Below are 20,555 nucleotides of genomic sequence, written 5' to 3' on the forward strand. Positions count from 1 at the left end.
AGGCCCTTCGGCCCTCCACGCCCGCGCCGCTCCCCGGTCCAGGATTGAATCCTGAAGCCAGGATCCCCGCCCAATTTTCCAGCCTATCTACATACCAATATCCTATCCACCGAGCTGTCCCTCACAGCTACGATGCTTTGTTCATCACAACCTATTAACTCACCCCCACCCCCCCATTCCAGACCATGTGATCTCCAGGGAGAGGCGAAAACCCAGAGTGAAAACCCCAGGGCCAATATAGGGAAAAAAAATCTGGGAAATTCCTCTCCGACCCCCTGAGGCGATCGAAACGAGTCCAGGAGATCACACTGGCCCTGATCGGAAAATGCTTCCCAACCCTAGTCATTTCCACTTCCACGAACACCATATGAATTCCCTGCCCCCGAGACAGGTTCCCAACTATCCGCAGTCTCGCTCTGTACTGGCACCAGCAAGATGATCATAGAATGTAGCCTTGAAACGAGAAACAAGGAACAATTAGCCCGCGCCGCTCCCTGGTCCAAACTAGACCACTCTTTTGTATCCCTCCATTCCCACTCCGTTCATATAGCTGTCTAGATAAGTCTTAAACGTTCCCAGAGTGTCCGCCTCCACCACCTTGCCCGGCAACATATTCCAGGCCCCCACGACCCTCTGTGTAAAATATGTCCTTCTGATATCTGTGTTAAACCTCCCCCCCTTCACCTTGAAACTATGACCCCTCGTGAACGTCACCACCGACCTGGGGAAAAGCTTCCCACCGTTCACCCTATCTATGCCTTTCATAATTTTATACATTTGAATATGATGCGAAATAGCTTGCTGGCCAGTTCTTATTCCTTTACATTCACTCCAGCAGATAGGACACGGGGCTTGGGATATAGGGTAGTTCTGTATCATCCCATTTAACCTCGTGCCCTGACTTGAAAGGACCTTCAGAGGCTGGGGAATGGACTGAGCTTTTCAGGGGAGTATTAGGAGGCCAATTATAAGGGCAAGTTGAAGAGTTTGTTAAATACATGGAGAGAAAATAAATGATAGCGTCTGCAGATCTTGAGGCAAGTCGGAACAGAACCTTCTCATTCAGAAGGCTACATAATTCAGACAGTATTGGATTGAAGACTGGTTATACTCCCTGACTGGTTCTCCATGGCTTTCCATACATGGGGGTGAGGGTGGGGGTGATAGGGAGGGGGTGGGGATGGGAGAGGTGGAAGTGGGTGGTTTGGTGCAATTCACTGTTGCCAGTTTGGAATCACAAGTCAAGATCAAAAGTCTGATAATTTTTAGGCTTTGACACCCTTCAGATGTCACCCCTCTGTGGGTGTTTCTGTGTGTGTTTGTGTGTGATTCTCTGTGTGTGTATGTCTGTGTGTGCATCTGTGTGTTTCTGTGTGTGTGTTTCTGTGTGTGTGTGTGTGTTTCTGTGTTTTGGTGTACATGTTTCTGTGTTTTGGTGAACATGTTTCTGTGTTTCGGTCAGTGTGTGTGCTTCTGTGTGTGTGTGATAGAGTCATAGAGGTTTACAGCATGGAAACAGGCTCTTCGGCCCAACTTGTCGGCCCAACTTGTCCATGCTGCCCTTTTTTTTTAAACCCCTAAGCTAATCCCAATTGCCCACATTTGGCCCATATCCCTCTATACCCATCTTACCAATGTGACTGTCTAAATGCTTTTTAAAAGACAAAATTGTACCCGCCTCTACTACTACATCTGGCAGCTTATTCCAGACACTCACCATCCTCTGTGTGAAAAAATTACCCCTCTGGGTATTTTTGTATCTCTCCCCTTAAACCTATGCCCTCTAGTTTTATACTCCCCTACTTTTGGGAAAAGATATTGACTATCTAGCTGATCTATGCCCCTCATTATTTTATAGACCTCTACAAGATCACCCCTCAGCCTCCTATGCTCCAGAGAAAAAAGTCCCAGTCTATCCAGCCTCTCCTTATAACTCAAACCATCAAGTCCCGGTAGCATCCTAGTAAATGTTTTCTGCACTCCTTCTAGTTTAATAATATCCCTTCTATAATAGGGTGAACAGAACTGTACACACCATTCCAAGCGTGGCCTTACCAATGTCTTGTACAACTTCAACAAGGTGTCCCAACTCCTGTATTCAATGTTCTGGCCAATGAAACCAAGCATGCCGAATGCCTTCTTCACCACTCTGTCCACCTGTGACTCCACTTTCAAGGAGCTATGAACATGTACCCCGAGATCTCTTTGTTCTGTAACTCTCCCCAACGTCCTACCATTAACTGATTAAGTCCTGCCCTGGTTCAATCTACCAAAATGCATCACCTCACATTTATCTGAATTAAACTCCATCTGCCATTTGTCAGCCCACTGGCCCAATTGATCAAGATTCCATTGCAATCCGAGATAACCTTCTTCACTGTCCACTATGCCACCAATCTTGGTGTCATCTGCAAACTTACTAACCATGCCTGTGTGTATGTGATGTTTGTATGTGTGTTTGTATGTTTCTGAATGTGTTTCTATGTATGTGTGTGTATGTTTCTGAATGTGTTTCTATGTGTGTGTGTGTATGTGTGTGTGTGTATGTTTCTGAATGTGTTTCTATGTCTGTGCGTGTGTGTGTCTGTGTGTTTCTGTGTGTGTTTCTATGTCTGTGTGTGTGTTTCTGTGTTTTGGTGTACGTGTTTCTGTGTGTGTCTGTGTGATCCTGTTTTTCTGTGTGTGTGTGTGTGTGAGTGTGTTTGGGAGCGGGGGTGGGTACATTTCTACGTGCATTTCATCCTCTATGTTATAATCTGGATTACAAGCAACACCCCCTCTCTTTCAGGCGCTGACCATTTAATTCTGCAATATTCTATTTTTATGTTAGTGATTGCAATATTTCAACTAATAAGCAATGCCAGTGATTTGCATTTCGCTGATTGGCTACTTTGGTCCCCTTCATCTCTCCCTCTTTTAATTTCTTCGGGAGGCTAACCTAATTAATTAAAAAGCCCGTTTATATCTGAAAATTAAACTGTTGACATATCATTATTCACATACTGATAACAAAGTGAGTCGGTAACACTGACAGTGATACTAATGCACAGGATGCGTTCTATTGCAAACTTCCAAACGTACTTTAAACGAGGTGGGTTGTTATTAACGCTGAATCTTCGGGTCCACCCTGAACTCTGTGGCTTGGCAAACGGCACGTTCCCCACCCTGTGTTTGGAAAGACAATGTGCATTTGCTTACCGATTAGGGAGATTTGCTTCGTAGCCTCTGCGTATGAATCAGTCCGGTTATTATGAGCCTTGCAGGTGTAATTCCCAAAGTCGTCTATGGTGATGTTGACGAGGTCCAGTTTTGGACCTCTCTGCTGAAGGAGTTTGTCATTTAGCAGCCATTCAAACGTTGCCGGTGGATTGGAATCCGCAGAACATGTGAAGGTGACATTAGATTCTGTAACGTAGGCTTCCTTCTCATCCTCAGTGTTAAGCTGGGGCATGTCCGGCCCATCTGGAATGAGATAACATGTGCTGCTCTAGGTAATGATCTTTTGATTGGATTTGACTTATTATTGTCACATGTACGGGGATACAGTGAAAAGTATTGTTTCTTGAGCTCTGTCCAGACAAAGTGAAAACAGAAAACACTGGAAAATCTCAGCAGGTCTGACAGCATCTGTGGGGAGAGAATAGAGCCAAAGTTTTGAGTCTGAATGACCCTTCTTCAGAGCACTCTGGCGAAGGGTAATCTCGACTTGAAACTTTGGCTCTATTCTCTCCCCACAGATGCTGTCAGACCTGCTGAGATTTTCCAGTGTTTTCTGTTTTTGTTTCAGATTCCAGCATCCACAGTATTTATACAAAGCATACCATTCATAGAGTACATAGGAGAGAAGGAAAGAAGAGTGTGCAGAATATAGTGTTGCAGCTACCGATAGGGTGTTGAGAAAGATCAGCTTACTCGGGCAGCATGGTGGCACAGTGGTTAGCACTTATAGCTCCAGAGACTCCTCATAGCTCCAGAGACCCATGTTTAATTCCAGTCTTGGGTGTCTGCGTGCAATTTGCACGTTCTCTCTGTGTCTGCATGGGATTCCTCTGGGTACTCTGGTTTCCTCCCACAGTTCAAAAATGTGTAGTTTAGATTAAATTAACCGTGCGGAATGTGTGGGATTATAGGGATAGGGCGGGGGAGAGGGCCTGGATAAGATACTCTGTAAGAAGTTTAACAACACCAGGTTAAAGTCCAACAGGTTTATTTGGTAGCAAAAGCCACACAAGCTTTCGAAGCTCTAAGCCCCTTCTTCAGGTGAGTGGGAATTCTGTTCACAAACAGAGCTTATAAAGACACAGACTCAATTTACATGAATAATGGTTGGAATGCGAATACTTACAACTAATCCAGTCTTTAAGAAACAAAACAATGGGAGTGGAGAGAGCATCAAGACAGGCTAAAAAGATGTGTATTGTCTCCAGACAAGACAGCCAGTGAAACTCTGCAGGTCCACGCAACTGTGGGAGTTACAAATAGTCTGTCACAGAGTCAATGCAGACTCGATGGGCTGAATGGCCTCTCCTGCACTGTAGGGATTCCATGATATGCTGGGTCCATTCAAAGGTCTGGTGGTAGCAGGGGAGAAGCTGTTTTTGCGTCGGTTGGTACGTGATCTCAGACTTTTGTATCTTGTTCCCAGCGGAAGAAGGTGGAAGAGAGAATGTCCGGGGTGCGTGGGGTCCTTGTTGGGGAGCGCATCACTAAAACGCAGACTTACTGAGTTCCTAAACATAACAATAATAAGATGGAGCACTGCTTACTACAAACCAACTTGCTAAAAGCAAGCACAAGACTTCAGGGGAAAATGAGACTGGTCATGAAAGGTGTCAGTGTTATATGTACTCGGCAAATGGAGTGGAAAATATTTGGACAAGACTGGAATGATTCATGTCCAGGTTCCTCAGTGTCTAAGTCTTCCAGCGTTCGAGAGGTGGATAGACTGTGTGTGGCCAACATTACATGGAAAGTATGTTGGGCAGCCTGCCTGTCTGATGAGATGCTCTGGGGTAAATTTTCCGGTCCCGTCTGTGGCTGGAATCGCCGCAGGCGGGATGGAAAATTTGACGAACCATCTAAAGCATCTGTTGACCTTGGACGGGAATTTCCTGGTTTGGGGTGGACAGGACTGGAAAATCCCACCCCTTGTATATAGTGAGGATGTAGAGATAAATGTATCTCTGCATCTGTATTGTAAGTGCATCTGTATTGTACCACATGGTTTTACCTACCCTTTTTTTGGATAGCCAGAAGCTTTTTCCCAGGGTGGAAGAGTCAATTACTAGGAGGAATAGGCTTAAGGTGTGAAGGGCAAGGATTAAAGAAGATTCACGAGGCAAGTTTTTTACACAGAGGAACTGTGTAAAACTGTTCCTGGAACTCGCTGCCGGGGGAGGTAATGGAAGCAGATACGATAGTGACTTTTAAGGGGTGTCTTGACAAACACATGAATAGGATGGGAATAGAGGGATATGGTCCCCGGAAGGTAGGGGGTTTTAGTTCAGTCGGACAGCATGGTCAGTGCAGGCTTGGAGGGCCGAAGGGCCTGTTCCTGTGCTGTAATTTTCTTTGTTCTTTGTTCTTTTTATCCTCTTGTGAAGTGTGGGGTCGCTAGCTAGGCCAGCGTTTATTGCCCATCCCTAATTGCCCTTGAACTGAGTGCCCTGCTAGACCATTTCAGAGGGCATTTAAGAGTTAACTACATTGTTGTGGATCTGGAGCATTTCGATGAGCATTTGAAACTCAATAGCATATAGATCAAGTGTGGAAAATGGGATAAGAATTGATATGTCCTTGATGGCTGACGCAGACATGATAGGCCGAAGGGCTTTTTTGTGTTGTAAAACTCTGTGGAGTCACATGCAGGCCAGCCCAGGCAAGGACAGCAGATTTCCTTCCCTAAAGGACATCAGTGAACCAGATGGGTTTTTACCACAGTCGATGGTTTCATAGTCATCATTGGACTTTTAATTCCAGATTTTTTATTGAATTCAAATTTCACCATCTGCTGTGGCGGGAGTCGAAGGCAGGTTCCCAGAGCATGACCCTGGATCTCTGGATTACTCGTCTATCATTAAAAGGTTGGTTCAGGTACAAAATTCACTTGTTACGAATATATTCTAACAGTTGAGGTAAAATCACTTGAAGCCAAAGTAGAGTGAGGTGAATTATGCACTGTCAAACTGTTCCTGGTTCCTGGAATCACAGAACCCCTACAGTGCAGAATAGGCCATTCAGCCTATAGTATCTAACCCAGAGCCTCTCACCCACCCTATCCCTCTAACCCCACACATTTCCTATGGCTAATCCATCTAACCTCAACATCTTTAGACACTAAGGGGCAATTTAGCATGATTAATCCATCTAACCTACACACCTTTGGACTGTGGGAGGAAACCAGAGCAGCTAAAGAAAAGGCACATACACACAGGGAGAACATTCAAACTCCACTCAGACAGTGACCCGAGGCTGGAATTGAACTCGGGACGCTGGTACTGTGAAGCAGCAGCGCTAACCACTGTGCTACCATGCCATCCTGGAGTCCAGCAGGCAAGCTCAGCAATGTCAAGCAATCGTGGCTTTGCTTTTGAAATAACCCATTCCAGTTAAGCATTAGATCATCAGGATATGGTTTTTGAATGAGCTCTTGTCTTGTACAGGAGCAAGAATGTCTTACTGCAGCTGTTCAGGGCCAAGGTGAGACCACACCTGGAATATTGTGGGCAGTTTTGGTCTCCTTCCCGAGAAAGGATATCCTTGCCATAGAGGGAGCGCAGGGAAGGTTCACCAGACTGATTCCTGGGATGGCAGGATTGCTGTATGAGGAGAGATTGGGCTGAATGGGCCTGTATTCACCGGAGTTTGGAAGAATGAGAGGGGATCTCATTGAAATGTCAAAAATACTAATGAGGCAGGCCAGACTGTATTCAGGGATGTTATTACCTCTGGCTGTGGGATGGGGGGGGAGGGGGCGGGGGGGGGGGGGGTTAGGGCAGGGGGGGGGCAGTCTAGAACAAAAGGTCACAGCCTCAGGATATGGTTTAAGTTTTTTTAAGTTAAAGTTTATTTATTACTGTCACAAGTAGGCTTACATTAACACCTCAATGAAGTTACTGTGAAAATCCCCGAGTCGCCACACTCCGGCGCCTGTTCAGGTACACTGAGGGAGAACTTAGTGTGGCCAATGCACCTAACCAATTGTGCATCTAACCTATTGTTATATGGGGAAGGCTATTTAGGACTAAGATGAGGAGAAACCTCTTCACTCAGAGGGTGGCGAACCTGTGGAATTCTCTGCCTCAGAAGCTGTGGAGTCCAAGTTACTGAATATACTTAAGAAGGAAATAGATACTTTCTCGACACTAAAGGTGTCAAGGCATTATGGGGAGAATGTGGGAGTCTGGTGTTGAGATAAAAGATCAGCCATAATCATATTGAATGGTGGAGCAGGCTTGAAGGACCAAATGGCCTACTCCCGCTCCTATTTTCTGCATTTCTATGTTTATTCAATGCTGTCCATTAATGGGTTAAAGTTTAACCAGCCAGTCTGTCTACGGACCACCCATTAGAAAACCCACCGGCCTCCTTATCATGAAGTTCAATTTGTACAATATCCAAACACATTCTCCTGAATGATATTTTAACCACTGGTTGACCAAATTAATGCCACTTTCTTAATTCAAGCATGTTCTCAATAAATGAACCCCAGTATAAGGAGAGATCATCAGGAAACATAACCCCTCTCCGCTGGGTCTGTACTTACAGGAAATCGTCAGTGAAAATGGATCGCTGGTTTCATTATTACTGTGGCCCCATGCCTGGCACATATAATCGCCTCTATCAGACCTATTAACTGACTTTATAGTCAGTGTCTCATTGTCTGCGGAATACAACAACCTCTCTTCATTTGGGAGCAACTGGTTGGTCTTAATCCAGTAAATGAGTCTCACGTCACCAGTCACATGGCAAGTCAAGATCACGGTGTCGTTGTGCTCGACGGGGTCCAAAACATTTGCAGAAATGTTTGGCTTGGAAACTGGAACTGTAAGAAAGTGAAATAAAACACCAGATTATTCATTCTGTAAATGTATATTCATTGATTCCATTACACACAGTGCGCCGACAGTTAAGTCATATGTAGAACCGTCGAACCAGGGAAAGGTTATGATGCAGAAAAAGGCCATTCAGCTCATCATGTCTGTGCCGGCCAAACAAGAGACTAGCCCTTCATTTTAAACCCACTTTCCATTGCCTTTCTGGCTCTTCACATACAGGTCCAAGTACCTTTTAAATGATTTGAGTGCTTTAGTCTCAACCAGCAATGCAGACAGTGAATTCAAAAACATGCAAGCTCTGGGTGAAAAAGCATTTCATAGAAACCCTGCAGTGCAGAAGGAGGCCATTCAGCCCATCAAGCCCGCAACGACAACCATCCCACCCAGCCCCTATCCCCTTAACCCCACGTAGTCTGAAAGACGTGCTGTTTAGGTGCATTGGCCATGCTAAATTTTCCCTCAGTGTACCCAAACTGGTGCCAGAGTGTGGCGACGAGGGGATTTTCACAGTACCTTCATTGCAGTGTTAATGTCAGCCTATTTGTGATACTAATAAAACTAAACTTGAAACTTTATTCACCCTGCTAGGCCCCCTGACATGAAGGGGCAATTTAGCATGGCTAATCAACTTAACCCGCACATCTTTGGACTGTGGGACGAAACTGGAGCACCCGGAGGAAACCACGCAGACATGGGGAGAACATGCAATCTCCATGCAGACAGTTACCCGAGGCCGTAATTGAAACTGGTTCCCTGGTGCTGTGAGGCAGCAGTGCTAACCACTGTGCCACCATGCTGCCCATGTCCTCATGTTCCCTCTCTATGTGTGGAAATAAACACTGTGCTTCCAAAAACCTCCTTCTAACACAATTCTCCTTCTCCAGCATATCGAAGGTGGAGCATGTTCGAATGACTTGACATCTGCTATTAATGTCAAACCTGCATTGGCAGGAGCATAACAGCAGGAGTAGGCCAATCGGCCCCTCCAGCTTACTCCACCATTCAGTGAGATCACGGCCGATCTGTTTGTGGTCTCAGCTCCACTATCCTGTCTACCCCCACACCCTCCTTCTCCCCCACTGTCCCGCAACACAACCCTTGACTCCCACCAAATTAGGACAGAGTTCTCTTAGGAGGCTTACTTAGTCTGGGTATATTCCAGATACAAATGGAGATGCTGCTAATTTCAGCTTTTTGTGTTTTAACTCCATCCATTGTTTGGATTCACTGAGAGGAGGGGGGAGACTCACCAAAACGGTATCTCTCCAATTGCACTGTGACACTGGATGATGATCTACCCATCTCAAAGGTTACTGAGGCAGACATTTATCTTGAGAAGGGAGGCAGAACAGACCTTGTGGCATCTGACAATTGAACTGAATGGGCAGGAGGTATAACGGGTATTAGATTTTTACTCCTTTTTAGTTTTTGGAAGGGAGTTTTTCTTAGTTTTAGGTTGCACTTCAGTCCCACGCTCCTGATCTTTGGGCACCCAGCAGTGGATAGGGTAACACGGTCTGATCATCTGCCCATCTTCTGTGGCACTGTTCATGGCTGGCTTTTCCTGGAATGAGAGCGCGCAGCGTCCACCGGCACCATAGAGGCGTTCCATGCTCGGTGGGCACCGCTGGGGTTGGGATGCATCAATGATCTCCAGAACCTGATTTTGATTTAAAGTTTAGTAAGTTTGCCTTTGGGAGATTTTGGTTTCAGGGACTATCCCCACTCCCTCATTCACTTGATTGCTTCATTTGTTAATTTGACCTATTTTGCTTTGTTCAAAAAAATCATATAATGAACGTCAGCTGAAATTCCTGTTCATTCTTTGCTCCTTTCCAATTCAAATTTCATTGACATTTTGATTTGTTTGCTGAGTTTTCATAACTTCAGAGGCTTAACATTAAGTTACTTACTCCCACGTTCACACATATGAGGGGGGCTTTGCAGGTGGTAAGGAACCACATCATCGCCGTTCCTTCACTGTCGCTGGATCAAAATCCTGGAACTCCCTCCCTCCCAGCACTGCAGGTGTACCTACACCACATGGACTGCAGCTCACTACCAAATTCTCAAGGGGCAATGGGGGATGGGCAATAAATGCTGCCTAGCCAGCAAAGCCCACAGCTCTTGACTGGATAAAACAAATTACTGTAACTGAGTGCAAAACTGGTGGCGGGAGATTGAATGGCCATGATGCCCACCCAGATTTGACTCTCCAATGATGGCCACTGGGATTAAAGTCTGAGAGGTGTAACCTATTTTCTGCCAGGCAGAATTAACATAAGCTGCAACGTATGATTCACACATGACTATTTCACCTTTAGGGACCAGACAGTGAACTGACCTGGTTAACTGACTAGCCAATACAGGACATACCTGATTTACTTTTCCACTGCCGACATTCACAAATCTGTATAGTTATTGTACCTAATGAAATGTTGAATGGAAATGGTGGCCTTTATCCACAGAGGTTTGCAAGTATGGATGCCTTGCTTCAGTTGTGCAGGCTCGATCAGAACCCATGTGCAATAACGTGTTTAGTTTTGGTCACTTCACCCCAGGAAGAATATGTTGGACATGTAGATGATACAGTGCATCTTCATCAGAACTAATGTCTCTTCAGGGAAGGAAATCATAAAATCATAGAATCCCAACAGTGCAGAAGGAGGCCATTTCGCCCATCAAGCCTGCACCAACAACAATTCCACCCAGGTCCCATCCCCATAACCTAAATATTTATCCTGCTAATCCCCTTGACACTAAGGGGAAATTTAGCATGGCTAATCCACCTAGCCTGCACATCTTTGGATACTAAGGGGCAATTTAGCATGGCCAATCCACCTAAACTACACATCTTGGGACATTAAGGAGCAACTTAGCATGGCCAATCCACCTAGCCTGCACATCTTTGGAATGAGGGAGGAAACCGGTGCACCCAGAGGAAACCCATGCAGACACGGGGTGAATATGCAGACTCCACACAGTCACCCAAGGCTGGAATTGAACCTGAGTCCCTGGCACTGTGAGGCAGCAGTGCTAACCACTGTGCCAACCAAATATACTATTTTACCTGGTCTGGCCTACATGTGACTGCAGACCCGCAGCAATGTGGTTGACTCTTAACTGTCCTCTGAAAGGGTAGCATGGGGGCACAGTGGTTAGCACTGCTGCCTCACAGCACCAGGGACCTGGGTTCAATTCCTAATTGGGTCACTGTGTGGAGTTTGCACATTCTCCCCGTGTCTGTGTGGGTTTCCTCCAGGTGCTCTGGTTTCCTCCCACATTCGAAAGTTGTGCTGGTTAGGTGCATTGGCCATGTTAAATTCTCCCTCAGTGTGCCCGAACGAGTGCCTGAGTGTGGTGACTAGGGGATTTTCATAGTAACTTCATTGCAGTGTTAATTTAAGCCTACTTGTGACTAATAAATAAACTTTAAATGGCCAAGCCAGCCACTCAGTTCAACAGCATTTAAGGTTGAGCAAAAAAAAATTGGCCTTGCCAGCGATGCCCACATCCCATGAAAGAATAAATAATACAAAAAGATACCAGAACTTAAAGGGTTAAGTTATGATGATAGGATAGTATGAACCTATTTGTGTTTAAGACTGAATATTCCCATATTTTGAACTTTCGATTTTTCCTCTGTGCAAAGACTCTGGTTCCAGTGATTTTAGTCTTGAACCAAAATAGATTTTGCAGTTAAACGTCATCCCCAGCCAACACAAAGTGAGGCCACCATCCAACTATTTCTTCATACGACAGTGAATGCCAACTGTTAAAATCATCCAGCTTTCAGAGAGTATGTTTGGTTTTATTGTCGCCATTCGATTTGCGAGTATTCCCTTCGGCTGAGGCATCGAGCGGTGATCCATTTGAGGATTTAAAATAATTAAGGGATCTGATTGAGTCAACAGAGGGAAACTACTTCACAGAATCACAGAGATATTACAGCACAGAAGGAGGCCATTGGGCCCATTATATCTGCGCCACCTTTCCAAACGAGTACCATGACTTTGTGCCATTCCTCTGCCTTTCCCCCCCATACCCTTGCACATTGTTTCTATTCAAATAATAATCTAATGCCCTCTCGAATGCTTCGACTGGTCCTGCCTCCACCATGTCCTTTTGAAACGCATCCAACTGGATATACATTGCAGGTTTTGAATGTCCACTGTTGTTGAAGGGCACTCTTCCAGGCAGCGCATTCCAGACCCCAACCACTCGCTGTGCAAAAAAACTTCCTCTCACATCACTTTTGCTTCTTTTGCAAATCACTTTAAATCTGTGCCCTCTCGCTCTCGATCCTTTTACGAGTGGGGGCAGTTTCCCAAAATCTACTCTGTCCACCCCGCCTTGACTTCATGATAATGAACATCTTTATCAAAACCCACAATTGGTATTCGAAAGGCTGGAGGTGGCATACGGATTGAAATTTCCACTAGTCAGTGGGTTCTATTTTAAACCTGTCCAATTGGAAATACGTTACAGATTTCGAATGTCTACTGCGGCTGAATCATAGACTAGAATCCCTACAGTGCAGAAGGAGGCCATTCGGCCTATCGAGTCTGCATCGACTCTCCAACAGAGCATCTTACCCAGGCACTATCTCCATCACCCCACATATTTACCCTGCTAATCCCCCTAACCTACACATCCTGGGACACTAAGGGACAATTCAGCATGGCCAGTCAACCCAACCTGCACATCTTTGGAAAGCGGGAAGAAACTGGAGCACGTGGAGGAAACCCACGCAGACACGGGGAGTACACGTAAACTCCACATAGCCAGTCACCCAAGGCTGGGATTGAACCCATGTCCCTGGCACTGTGAGGCAGTAATGCTAACTACTGTGCATGGCTTTACAACTAACCAACATAAAAAGTAGACGGGAGCATCTGTAGAGAGAGAAATGTTTCCAGTCTGTATGAGTCTTCCTCAGGACTGGAGCAGGGTCACAATGTTGATGGGTTTTATGCTGATATAGAGAGGGGGCGGAGTGGGTGCAGCAAAATAGATCAAGGATAGGTGGGAGCTCAGGAGGGATTAAATGACAAAGATGGTCATGGGCATAAGACAAAGGGAGTGGTAATGACAATGTTAAAGACTAAAGCAGGCGTCAATAGCGGCATAAAGGTCAGAGCTAACTCGAGCTTGTTGTCTCACCTACGACGTGCATTGGTTCTGATACATTGACGTAGTTTCTGGTCATGTTGTTATAGGCCTGGCATGTGTAATTGCCACTATGACCTGGGACAATGCCAACGAGGGTCATCTCTTGTCCTGTTTTATTCATGGGGTTACCATTGAAAAACCACTCAAATTCGGCAGTTGGGACTGACTGCACAGAACACGTGAAAGTGACATTGGATCCTAAAGTAATGTCCCCTTTGTCTGGATCAAAGGATAATTGAGGTTCTTCTGGTCCATCTGTATAGGTAAAAAGGATACAAGTATTACTATAGGCTTCACAGAAGCGAAATGATGTGAAACAAAAGATATGCAGATACAGTGCACATCATCTTGCAAGGAAGAATAACACTGTATGGGGCAGCGTGCTTGATGAAACTGTGAACTGGGAATATGAGGAACTTACTTTAGTTTTGCCACTTGCAATGTTGAAAATGAATCAGGCAGATACATTGGAATTACTGATGTATTTCACTTTCGTTGTGACTATACACAACACTTTAGTCTTGAGAATTTCCTGTAAGGACAACGCCTTTGCATTCCGTCCCTACCCGCCCTTGCACAGCAGCAGCTGTGCTGCTGAGATAAGCCCCAGCTCCTTTTGAAAATCTGGGAGTGCTGAAAGTTCAAGCCTGGGAACAGAATCTCCAGGGGGATATAACACAGAGGCCAAAGTGCACCTCTCTCCCAGGTACTACCACCACATTACCCAATGTCAGGAATGTTGACAAGATCGGCTTGTGAAGAATGCAGGAGGGGAAAATTGCTTTGAAATCATTCTTTAGTCTGGCGGATAACATTTTTCAGTTTGCAAGTGGCTATTCAAAAGAGTTGAATTTGATCAATGTACATTGATTATATATGTATATATATATATGCTGCAGTCCGCTCCAAATGCAATACACAGTTAGACAGACAGACAGACAGACCGACCGACCGACAGACACAGGGAGAGAGATAGATAGATAGACAGGTAGATAGATAGATAGACAGATAGATAGACAGATAGATAGACAGACAGACAGATAGATCGACAGAGAGACAGACAGACGGATAGTTAGATAGATAGATAGACAGACAGACAGACCGACACAGGGAGAGAGATAGATAGACAGGTAGATAGATAGACAGTTGATAGATAGTCAGATAGATAGATAGATAGACAGATAGATAGATAGATAGATAGATAGATAGATAGATAGATAGATAGATAGATAGATAGATAGATAGATAGATAGATAGATAGATAGATAGATAGATAGATAGATAGATAGATAGATAGATAGCAGACAGATATTTAGATATTCATACTTACAGTAAACTATCAGAAAGAATGGGTCACTTGTTTTGTTGCTGACAGTGTTGTGAGCCTCGCACTGATAGTCCCCTGAATCGGAGCGATTCACTGCTGTTATTGTCAATGTCTGATTGTCCAGGGATACATTGATCCTGTCGTTATATTGGAGGTAAAGGCCGTCCTTTATCCAGCGGATGGATGGGGAGTCACCCGACAGGCTGCAGTTCAGGGTGACAGTGCCATTGGGCTCGAAGGTTTGAGAGACGCTGGGGACCACCTGGGGCTTGGAAACGGGTTCTGCAAAATAGAAAACAGAGATCTACCTGTGTAGGGCACAAGGTTAAACCCAAACAGCGATCGGGGCGAACATCAGATACAGATCAGCATTCAACCTCCCTCCCTGTGTAAGGGAAACACACTGATTGGTACTGGGGAGGTCTATAATAAGCTCTTTGCCACATTGTTTTGGAATCTGTAACAATGCACAGTGAGGTTTTGGACAGAGATTCTAAACATCCGTGCTAAGCAAACATCAAGAAGTGCACCTGAATATATATATATGTTAAAACAAAAACCCTGGATAACTTAGACAACATGAGAAACTGTGTTTAGAAATATAATTAGTTCCTGTGAGAGGGGAAAAACAGGCTATTGTGATATGTTTATTGCCACAGGTTCGATATTATGCAAACACATGGTTCTTAATGAAAGGAAATAACAAATTGTCTCATTGTTCAGCTTTTGACTGAGAACAATTGATTGTCCTGCCCTGTACTTTGTCAGAAATCGCTGGGGAATGAGTAATAAGCGAGTTTCTGCATCCGCTGGCTCCGAGGTGAAACCGAGTGGTGAAGGATAAGGCAAAGGGACGTCCAGGCTGAATCCTGCAACACTCCCCACTTTCAATGGTAGTTGGGTGACAGCGCAGGCAGCAACAAGCCGTGACCCGAGGTGAAGCCCCCACTCCAAAGTTTCAGCACAAAAGCGAGGCTGCCATTTACTGGGCAATGCTAGAGGTGGGAAGAAGATGCTGGAAAATCTCAGCAGGTCTGACAGGGAGGGGTGGGGTTGTGGTGGGAAATGGAGAGTGGAGAAAAAGGGGGATGGTAGATGGTGGTATCATTCGAATGAAATGCGCAGGAATGTGGAGCTTACAATCATGATTAGCCATTATTTGGGGTGGCACAGTGGTTGGCGCTGCTGCCTCACAGTGCCAGGGACCCAGGTTCAATTCTGGCCCAGGGTCACTGTGTACAGTTTGCACTTTCTCCCCGTTTCTGCGTGGGTTTCCTCCCGGTGCTCCGGTTTCCTCCCAAAGATGTGCGGGTTCGGTGGATTGGCCACGCAAAAGTGTCAGGGGGATTAGGAGGGTAAATATGTGGGGTTACAGGGATAGGATTTGGATGGGATTGTTGTCAGTGCAGGCTCGATGGGCCGAATGGCCTCCTTCTGCACTGCAGATTCTATGATTTAATTGAATGGTAGAGCAGGCACAATAAAGTGGTGGTCTTGTGGTGTAGTGGGTTATCATTCCTGCTTCTGAGCCAGAATGGTCCAGGTTCGAGTCCCATCCCAGGACCTGATGGCCAAGGAAAGTGCATTTGTTACACAGCCAAACATCTCTTTCATACAGATGTAGATATATAGAAAGAGGGTTATATTTTTCCATTACTTGTTTATTAACCCACTGTCCCTGATCATTGAAGTATATGATACCCCTCAACTACTTTTATCCACTTTGCCCCCCGTGGCTTGACTCTATTACCTGTCAACAATCTATCAATCTCAACCTTGAACATTTCAATTAACACAGCATCCAACCCCTGAATTCCTATGGTGTTCTTCTTACAGAATCATAGAATTCCTACAATGTGGAAGGAGGCCACTCGGCCCATTGAGTCTGCATGGACTCTCTGACAGAGCAACCTACCCAGGCCCTATCCACTTAACTCCACATATTTACCATGCTAATCCCCCAAACTTACACATCTTTGGACACTAAGGGGCAATTTAGCATGGCCAATCAACCTAATCTACGCATCTTTGGACTGTGGGAGGAAACCGGAGCACCCGGAGGAAGTCCACACAGACACGGGGAGAAAGTGCAAACTTCACTCAGACAGTCACCCAAGCCGGGAATCAAACCCAGGTTCCTGGCATTATGAGGCAGCTGTGCTACCCACTGTGCCACTGTGCTGCCCCTTCTGAATATGTCTATCTAAACAACATCATTAATAACAGCCAAACTGTTCATCGATCTGAAATTAAAAGAGAAAATCTCCGCAGGTCTGGCAGAATCTGTGGAGAGAGAAACAGAGTTAACATTTTGAGCTTGTGTGACAGAACTGTTGGGGGTCATATTGGGCTCAAAACATTAACTCTATTTCTCTGCCAGTCATGTTGAGTGAGTTTATCCAGCATATTCTGATGTTATTTCAGATTTCCAGCATCCACAGTATTTTGCTTTTATGTAAGTGTTCATTGGTCTCATGTTCAGTTCATGGGACTTTACGGATACATAATAGTTGCTTTGTCTTCTTACAAAGGGTGACTGCACTTCAAACTTATGCAATTGGTTATTAAACATCTTGGAATTCCAAAAGGCATTCATAGAATCCACAGAATTCCGACATTGCAGAAGGAAGCTATTCAGCCCATCAAGTCTGCACTGACTCTCTAACAGACTATCTTATCCAGGCCTAGCCCCCCCCCCCCCCCCTCCACCCCCCCTCCACCCTCCTACCACCCCCTCCTCAACACCCTGTGAATTTAGTGTGGCCAATCCACCTAACCCGCACAGCTCTGGACTGTGGGAGGAAATCCGAACACCCGGAGGAAACCCAGGTAGACATGGGGAGAATGTGCAAATTCCTCACAAACAGTCACCAAGGCTGGAATCAAACCTGGGTCCTAGTGCTGTGAGGCAGCAGTGCAAACGACTGTGCCACCCAAGCTGGTATGTTGCCACAGAAAAGGTTACGACACAAGATAATAGTTTATTGTGTGATATATTAGCATGGATTGAGGAATGGCTGACTAATTGAAAACAGAGATTTGGGATACAAATTCCCCTTAGGTCCAGGGGATTAGTGAGGTAAATATGTGGAGTTATGTGTAAAGCCTGGGTAAGAGTCGGCACAAACTTGATGGGCCGAATGGCCTCCTTCTGCACACAGGGATTCTATGATTCTATCTTTGGATACTAAGGGACAATTCTGCATGGCAAATCCACCTAACCAGCACATCTTTGGACTGTGGGAGGAAACTGGAGCATCTGGAGGAAACCCACGCAGACACAGAGCAAACGTGGAAACTCCAAGTCATCCAAGGCCGGAATTGAATCTGGGTCCCTGGCGCTGTGAGGCAGCAATGCTAACCACTGTGCCACCGTGCCATTTATAGAAGCATAGAAGCTCTACAGTGCAGAAGGAGGCCATTCGGCCCATCAAGTCTGCACCGACAACAATCCCACCCAGGCCCTATCCCCGTTATCCTCGGCATTTACTCTACTGATCCCTGACACTAAGGGGCAATTTAGCATGGCCAATCAACCTAACCTGCACATCTTTGGACTGTGGGAGGAAACCGGAGCACCCGAAGGAAACCCACGCAGACACGGGGAGAATGTGCAAACTCCACACAGCCACCTGAGGCTGGAATTGAACCCGGGTCCCCAGTGCTAACCACTGTGCCACCATGCCACCCCAAAACTACATTAGGCCCCAGTGAGGTTTGAACTCATGACCCCTGGTTTACAAGACCAGTGCTCTAACCCCTGAGCTACTATATAAGTTCAAGTCCAAGCCATAAATGACAAAAAGTTAACATGCAAGTTTATCAAGTGATTAGGAAAGCGAATGGAATGTTAGCCTTTGTTGCAGTGGGACAGAATGTAAAAGCAAGGAAGTCTTGCTCCAACTGTACAGGGCATTGGTGAGACTGCACCAAGAGTACTATGTGCAGTTTTCGTCTCCTTACTTAAAGAAGCAAGTTGATTGAAGCTTCATCAGACTGAGTGCTGGTATGACGGGTTCAATGCTTGAGGAAAGGTTGAGCAAGTTGGGCCTGTAGATGATTATTTTTTCTCTTTATTCTTTCATGGGATGTAGTCATCAGCTGGCAAAGCCGGTGTTTGTCACCCATCTATTAATAACCTTTGAACTATATGGTTTGCTCGGAGGTTAAGTGTCACATGTAGGCCAGACCAGGTAGGGGTGGCAGATTTCCATCCATGAACCAGATGGCATTGTACAAAAATGGCCAACAGTTTCATGGTTGCACTTAGTTTAAACTCCTGATTTGGATTAATTGAATGTAAATTCCCCCAGCTGCCATAGCGGGATTTGAACCTGTGTCCCCAGAGCATTACGTTAAAGTTTATTTATTAGTGTCACAAGTAGGCATACATTAATACTGCAATGAAGTTACTGTGAAAATCCCCTAGCCGGCTCCTGTTCAGGGACACAGAGGGTGAATTGGGCATGGACAATCAGCCTAACCAGCACATCTTTCAGACTGGGAGGAAACTGGAGCACCCGGAGGAAACCCACGCAGATACAGGGAGAACGTGCAGATTCCGCACAGACAGTGACCCAAACCGGGAATCAGACCCGGGTCCCGAGTGCTGTGAGGCAGCAATGCTAACCACTATGCCATCGTGCCGCCTGTTACTTGTTACGAGCGTATGTTACGATGTTCACGGTGTGGTTATCAAATCAAAAGTTTAGGTCTTTCTAACTCAATTGATGAATCTGAAGATGTACTTGCATCTTCTTGAGTTGGTTTCGCCTAAAACAGGCCATCATTTATATTCAGTCCCATTGATCACCAGAGCTGTGCATGTGCCCACCACTGGGTTTCTGGTCCTCCATGACATTGCCACAATGTCATGGTCACTCCTCATTGAAGCAGGCAAGATTCCCAGGCAATTGTGACAGGGTAAATGCCAGGAGGATATTTAGTCTTGAGGGGGATGCTATAAATAGGGGCCACAGTTTGGAAAGAAAGGGTCTCCCATGTAAAATGGATGAAGAAGGATTTCTTATTCTGGAGGGCCTTTTGAATTCTCTTCCACAGCAATCGAGGCCTTGCCATTTCAAGATTGTGTTGGAAAGACAAGGTAGTCGATTGTTATTGGGATACAGGCAGAAAGGTGGAGTCAAGGCGACAATCAGATCAGCCATCATCTTATGGAATGGTGGGACAGGCTCAGTGAGCCGAATGGCCTACTCCTGTTCATCTTTCTTTTAATCTTATTATGATCACATATCTAACCCCATCAACATATTTCTCTCCTACTTTCTGTAAATTTGTGCCATCTAGATTCTCCTTAAATACCTCTCTCAATTAATCTCTATTAATATAAAGGCATCCATGTTCTGAAAGCAATGAGACATTACACTTTCTATATTAATTTTCATCCTGATTTCCCCCCCCGCCGCCCCCCCCAACCCCCTCGACCCCCACCCCCACTTCCCATCCAGAAGTCACCAGTTTGTTTAATTTGTATGTCAGGTGTACTGGGTTAGAAAACCTGCCTAGGTTTGTGTTCAGTGTGCCGTGTGTGGGTACAGGATTCATGGGGCTGTCAAACTGGATTCCCGCAACAGAATCCTCATGTTTACTTCCTTAGTTGGTGCCCAAAGGGTCACTGAGTGGCGTGGTATGCCATCTCATCACACACTGAACAATTTTGGTGGGGAGGCGGGGGTGGGGGGGGGGGGGGGGGGGGGGGGGGAGGGGGCGTGGTGCCATCTCGCAATATCTATTTTTATTCCGATTGTCCCCAATTTGCATTTCATCTTTGACTTTATTTTTCTTCCCGAACTTCAAATTCTTGCACCTCTGAGGAGACACACCTGTAACCCAGGGCAGCCCGGTTAGCGCACAGGTCAGAGTTCAAAAAGGGCCATTTTGTGTCATGAATATATTTGCAAGACCATTTCCACCCTTCATTCTCCTAAATTTGCCTGAGGGCCACATGCGGCCCATTTGGGTTCTGAGTGTGGTCCACG

General features: G+C 45.6%; 1 protein-coding gene across 2 annotated transcripts in view; it reads right to left on the reverse strand.

The window, feature by feature from the left end:
* Positions 1 to 20,555, reverse strand: part of LOC144508384 (cell adhesion molecule CEACAM5-like) — a 63,692-nt gene that overhangs the window by 23,548 nt on the left and 19,589 nt on the right. For both annotated transcript variants that reach the window (XM_078236252.1, XM_078236253.1), the window contains exons 3-6: positions 14,560 to 14,838; positions 13,221 to 13,484; positions 7,766 to 8,044; positions 3,199 to 3,462 (exon numbers count right to left, since the gene is read on the reverse strand). In XM_078236252.1, coding sequence (XP_078092378.1) covers positions 3,199 to 3,462; positions 7,766 to 8,044; positions 13,221 to 13,484; positions 14,560 to 14,838 — 1,086 coding nt within the window. The remainder of the gene's footprint in view (positions 1 to 3,198; positions 3,463 to 7,765; positions 8,045 to 13,220; positions 13,485 to 14,559; positions 14,839 to 20,555) is intronic.

The sequence above is a fragment of the Mustelus asterias genome, chromosome 20, assembly GCF_964213995.1.
Source record: "Mustelus asterias chromosome 20, sMusAst1.hap1.1, whole genome shotgun sequence".
Taxonomy (NCBI): domain Eukaryota; kingdom Metazoa; phylum Chordata; class Chondrichthyes; order Carcharhiniformes; family Triakidae; genus Mustelus; species Mustelus asterias.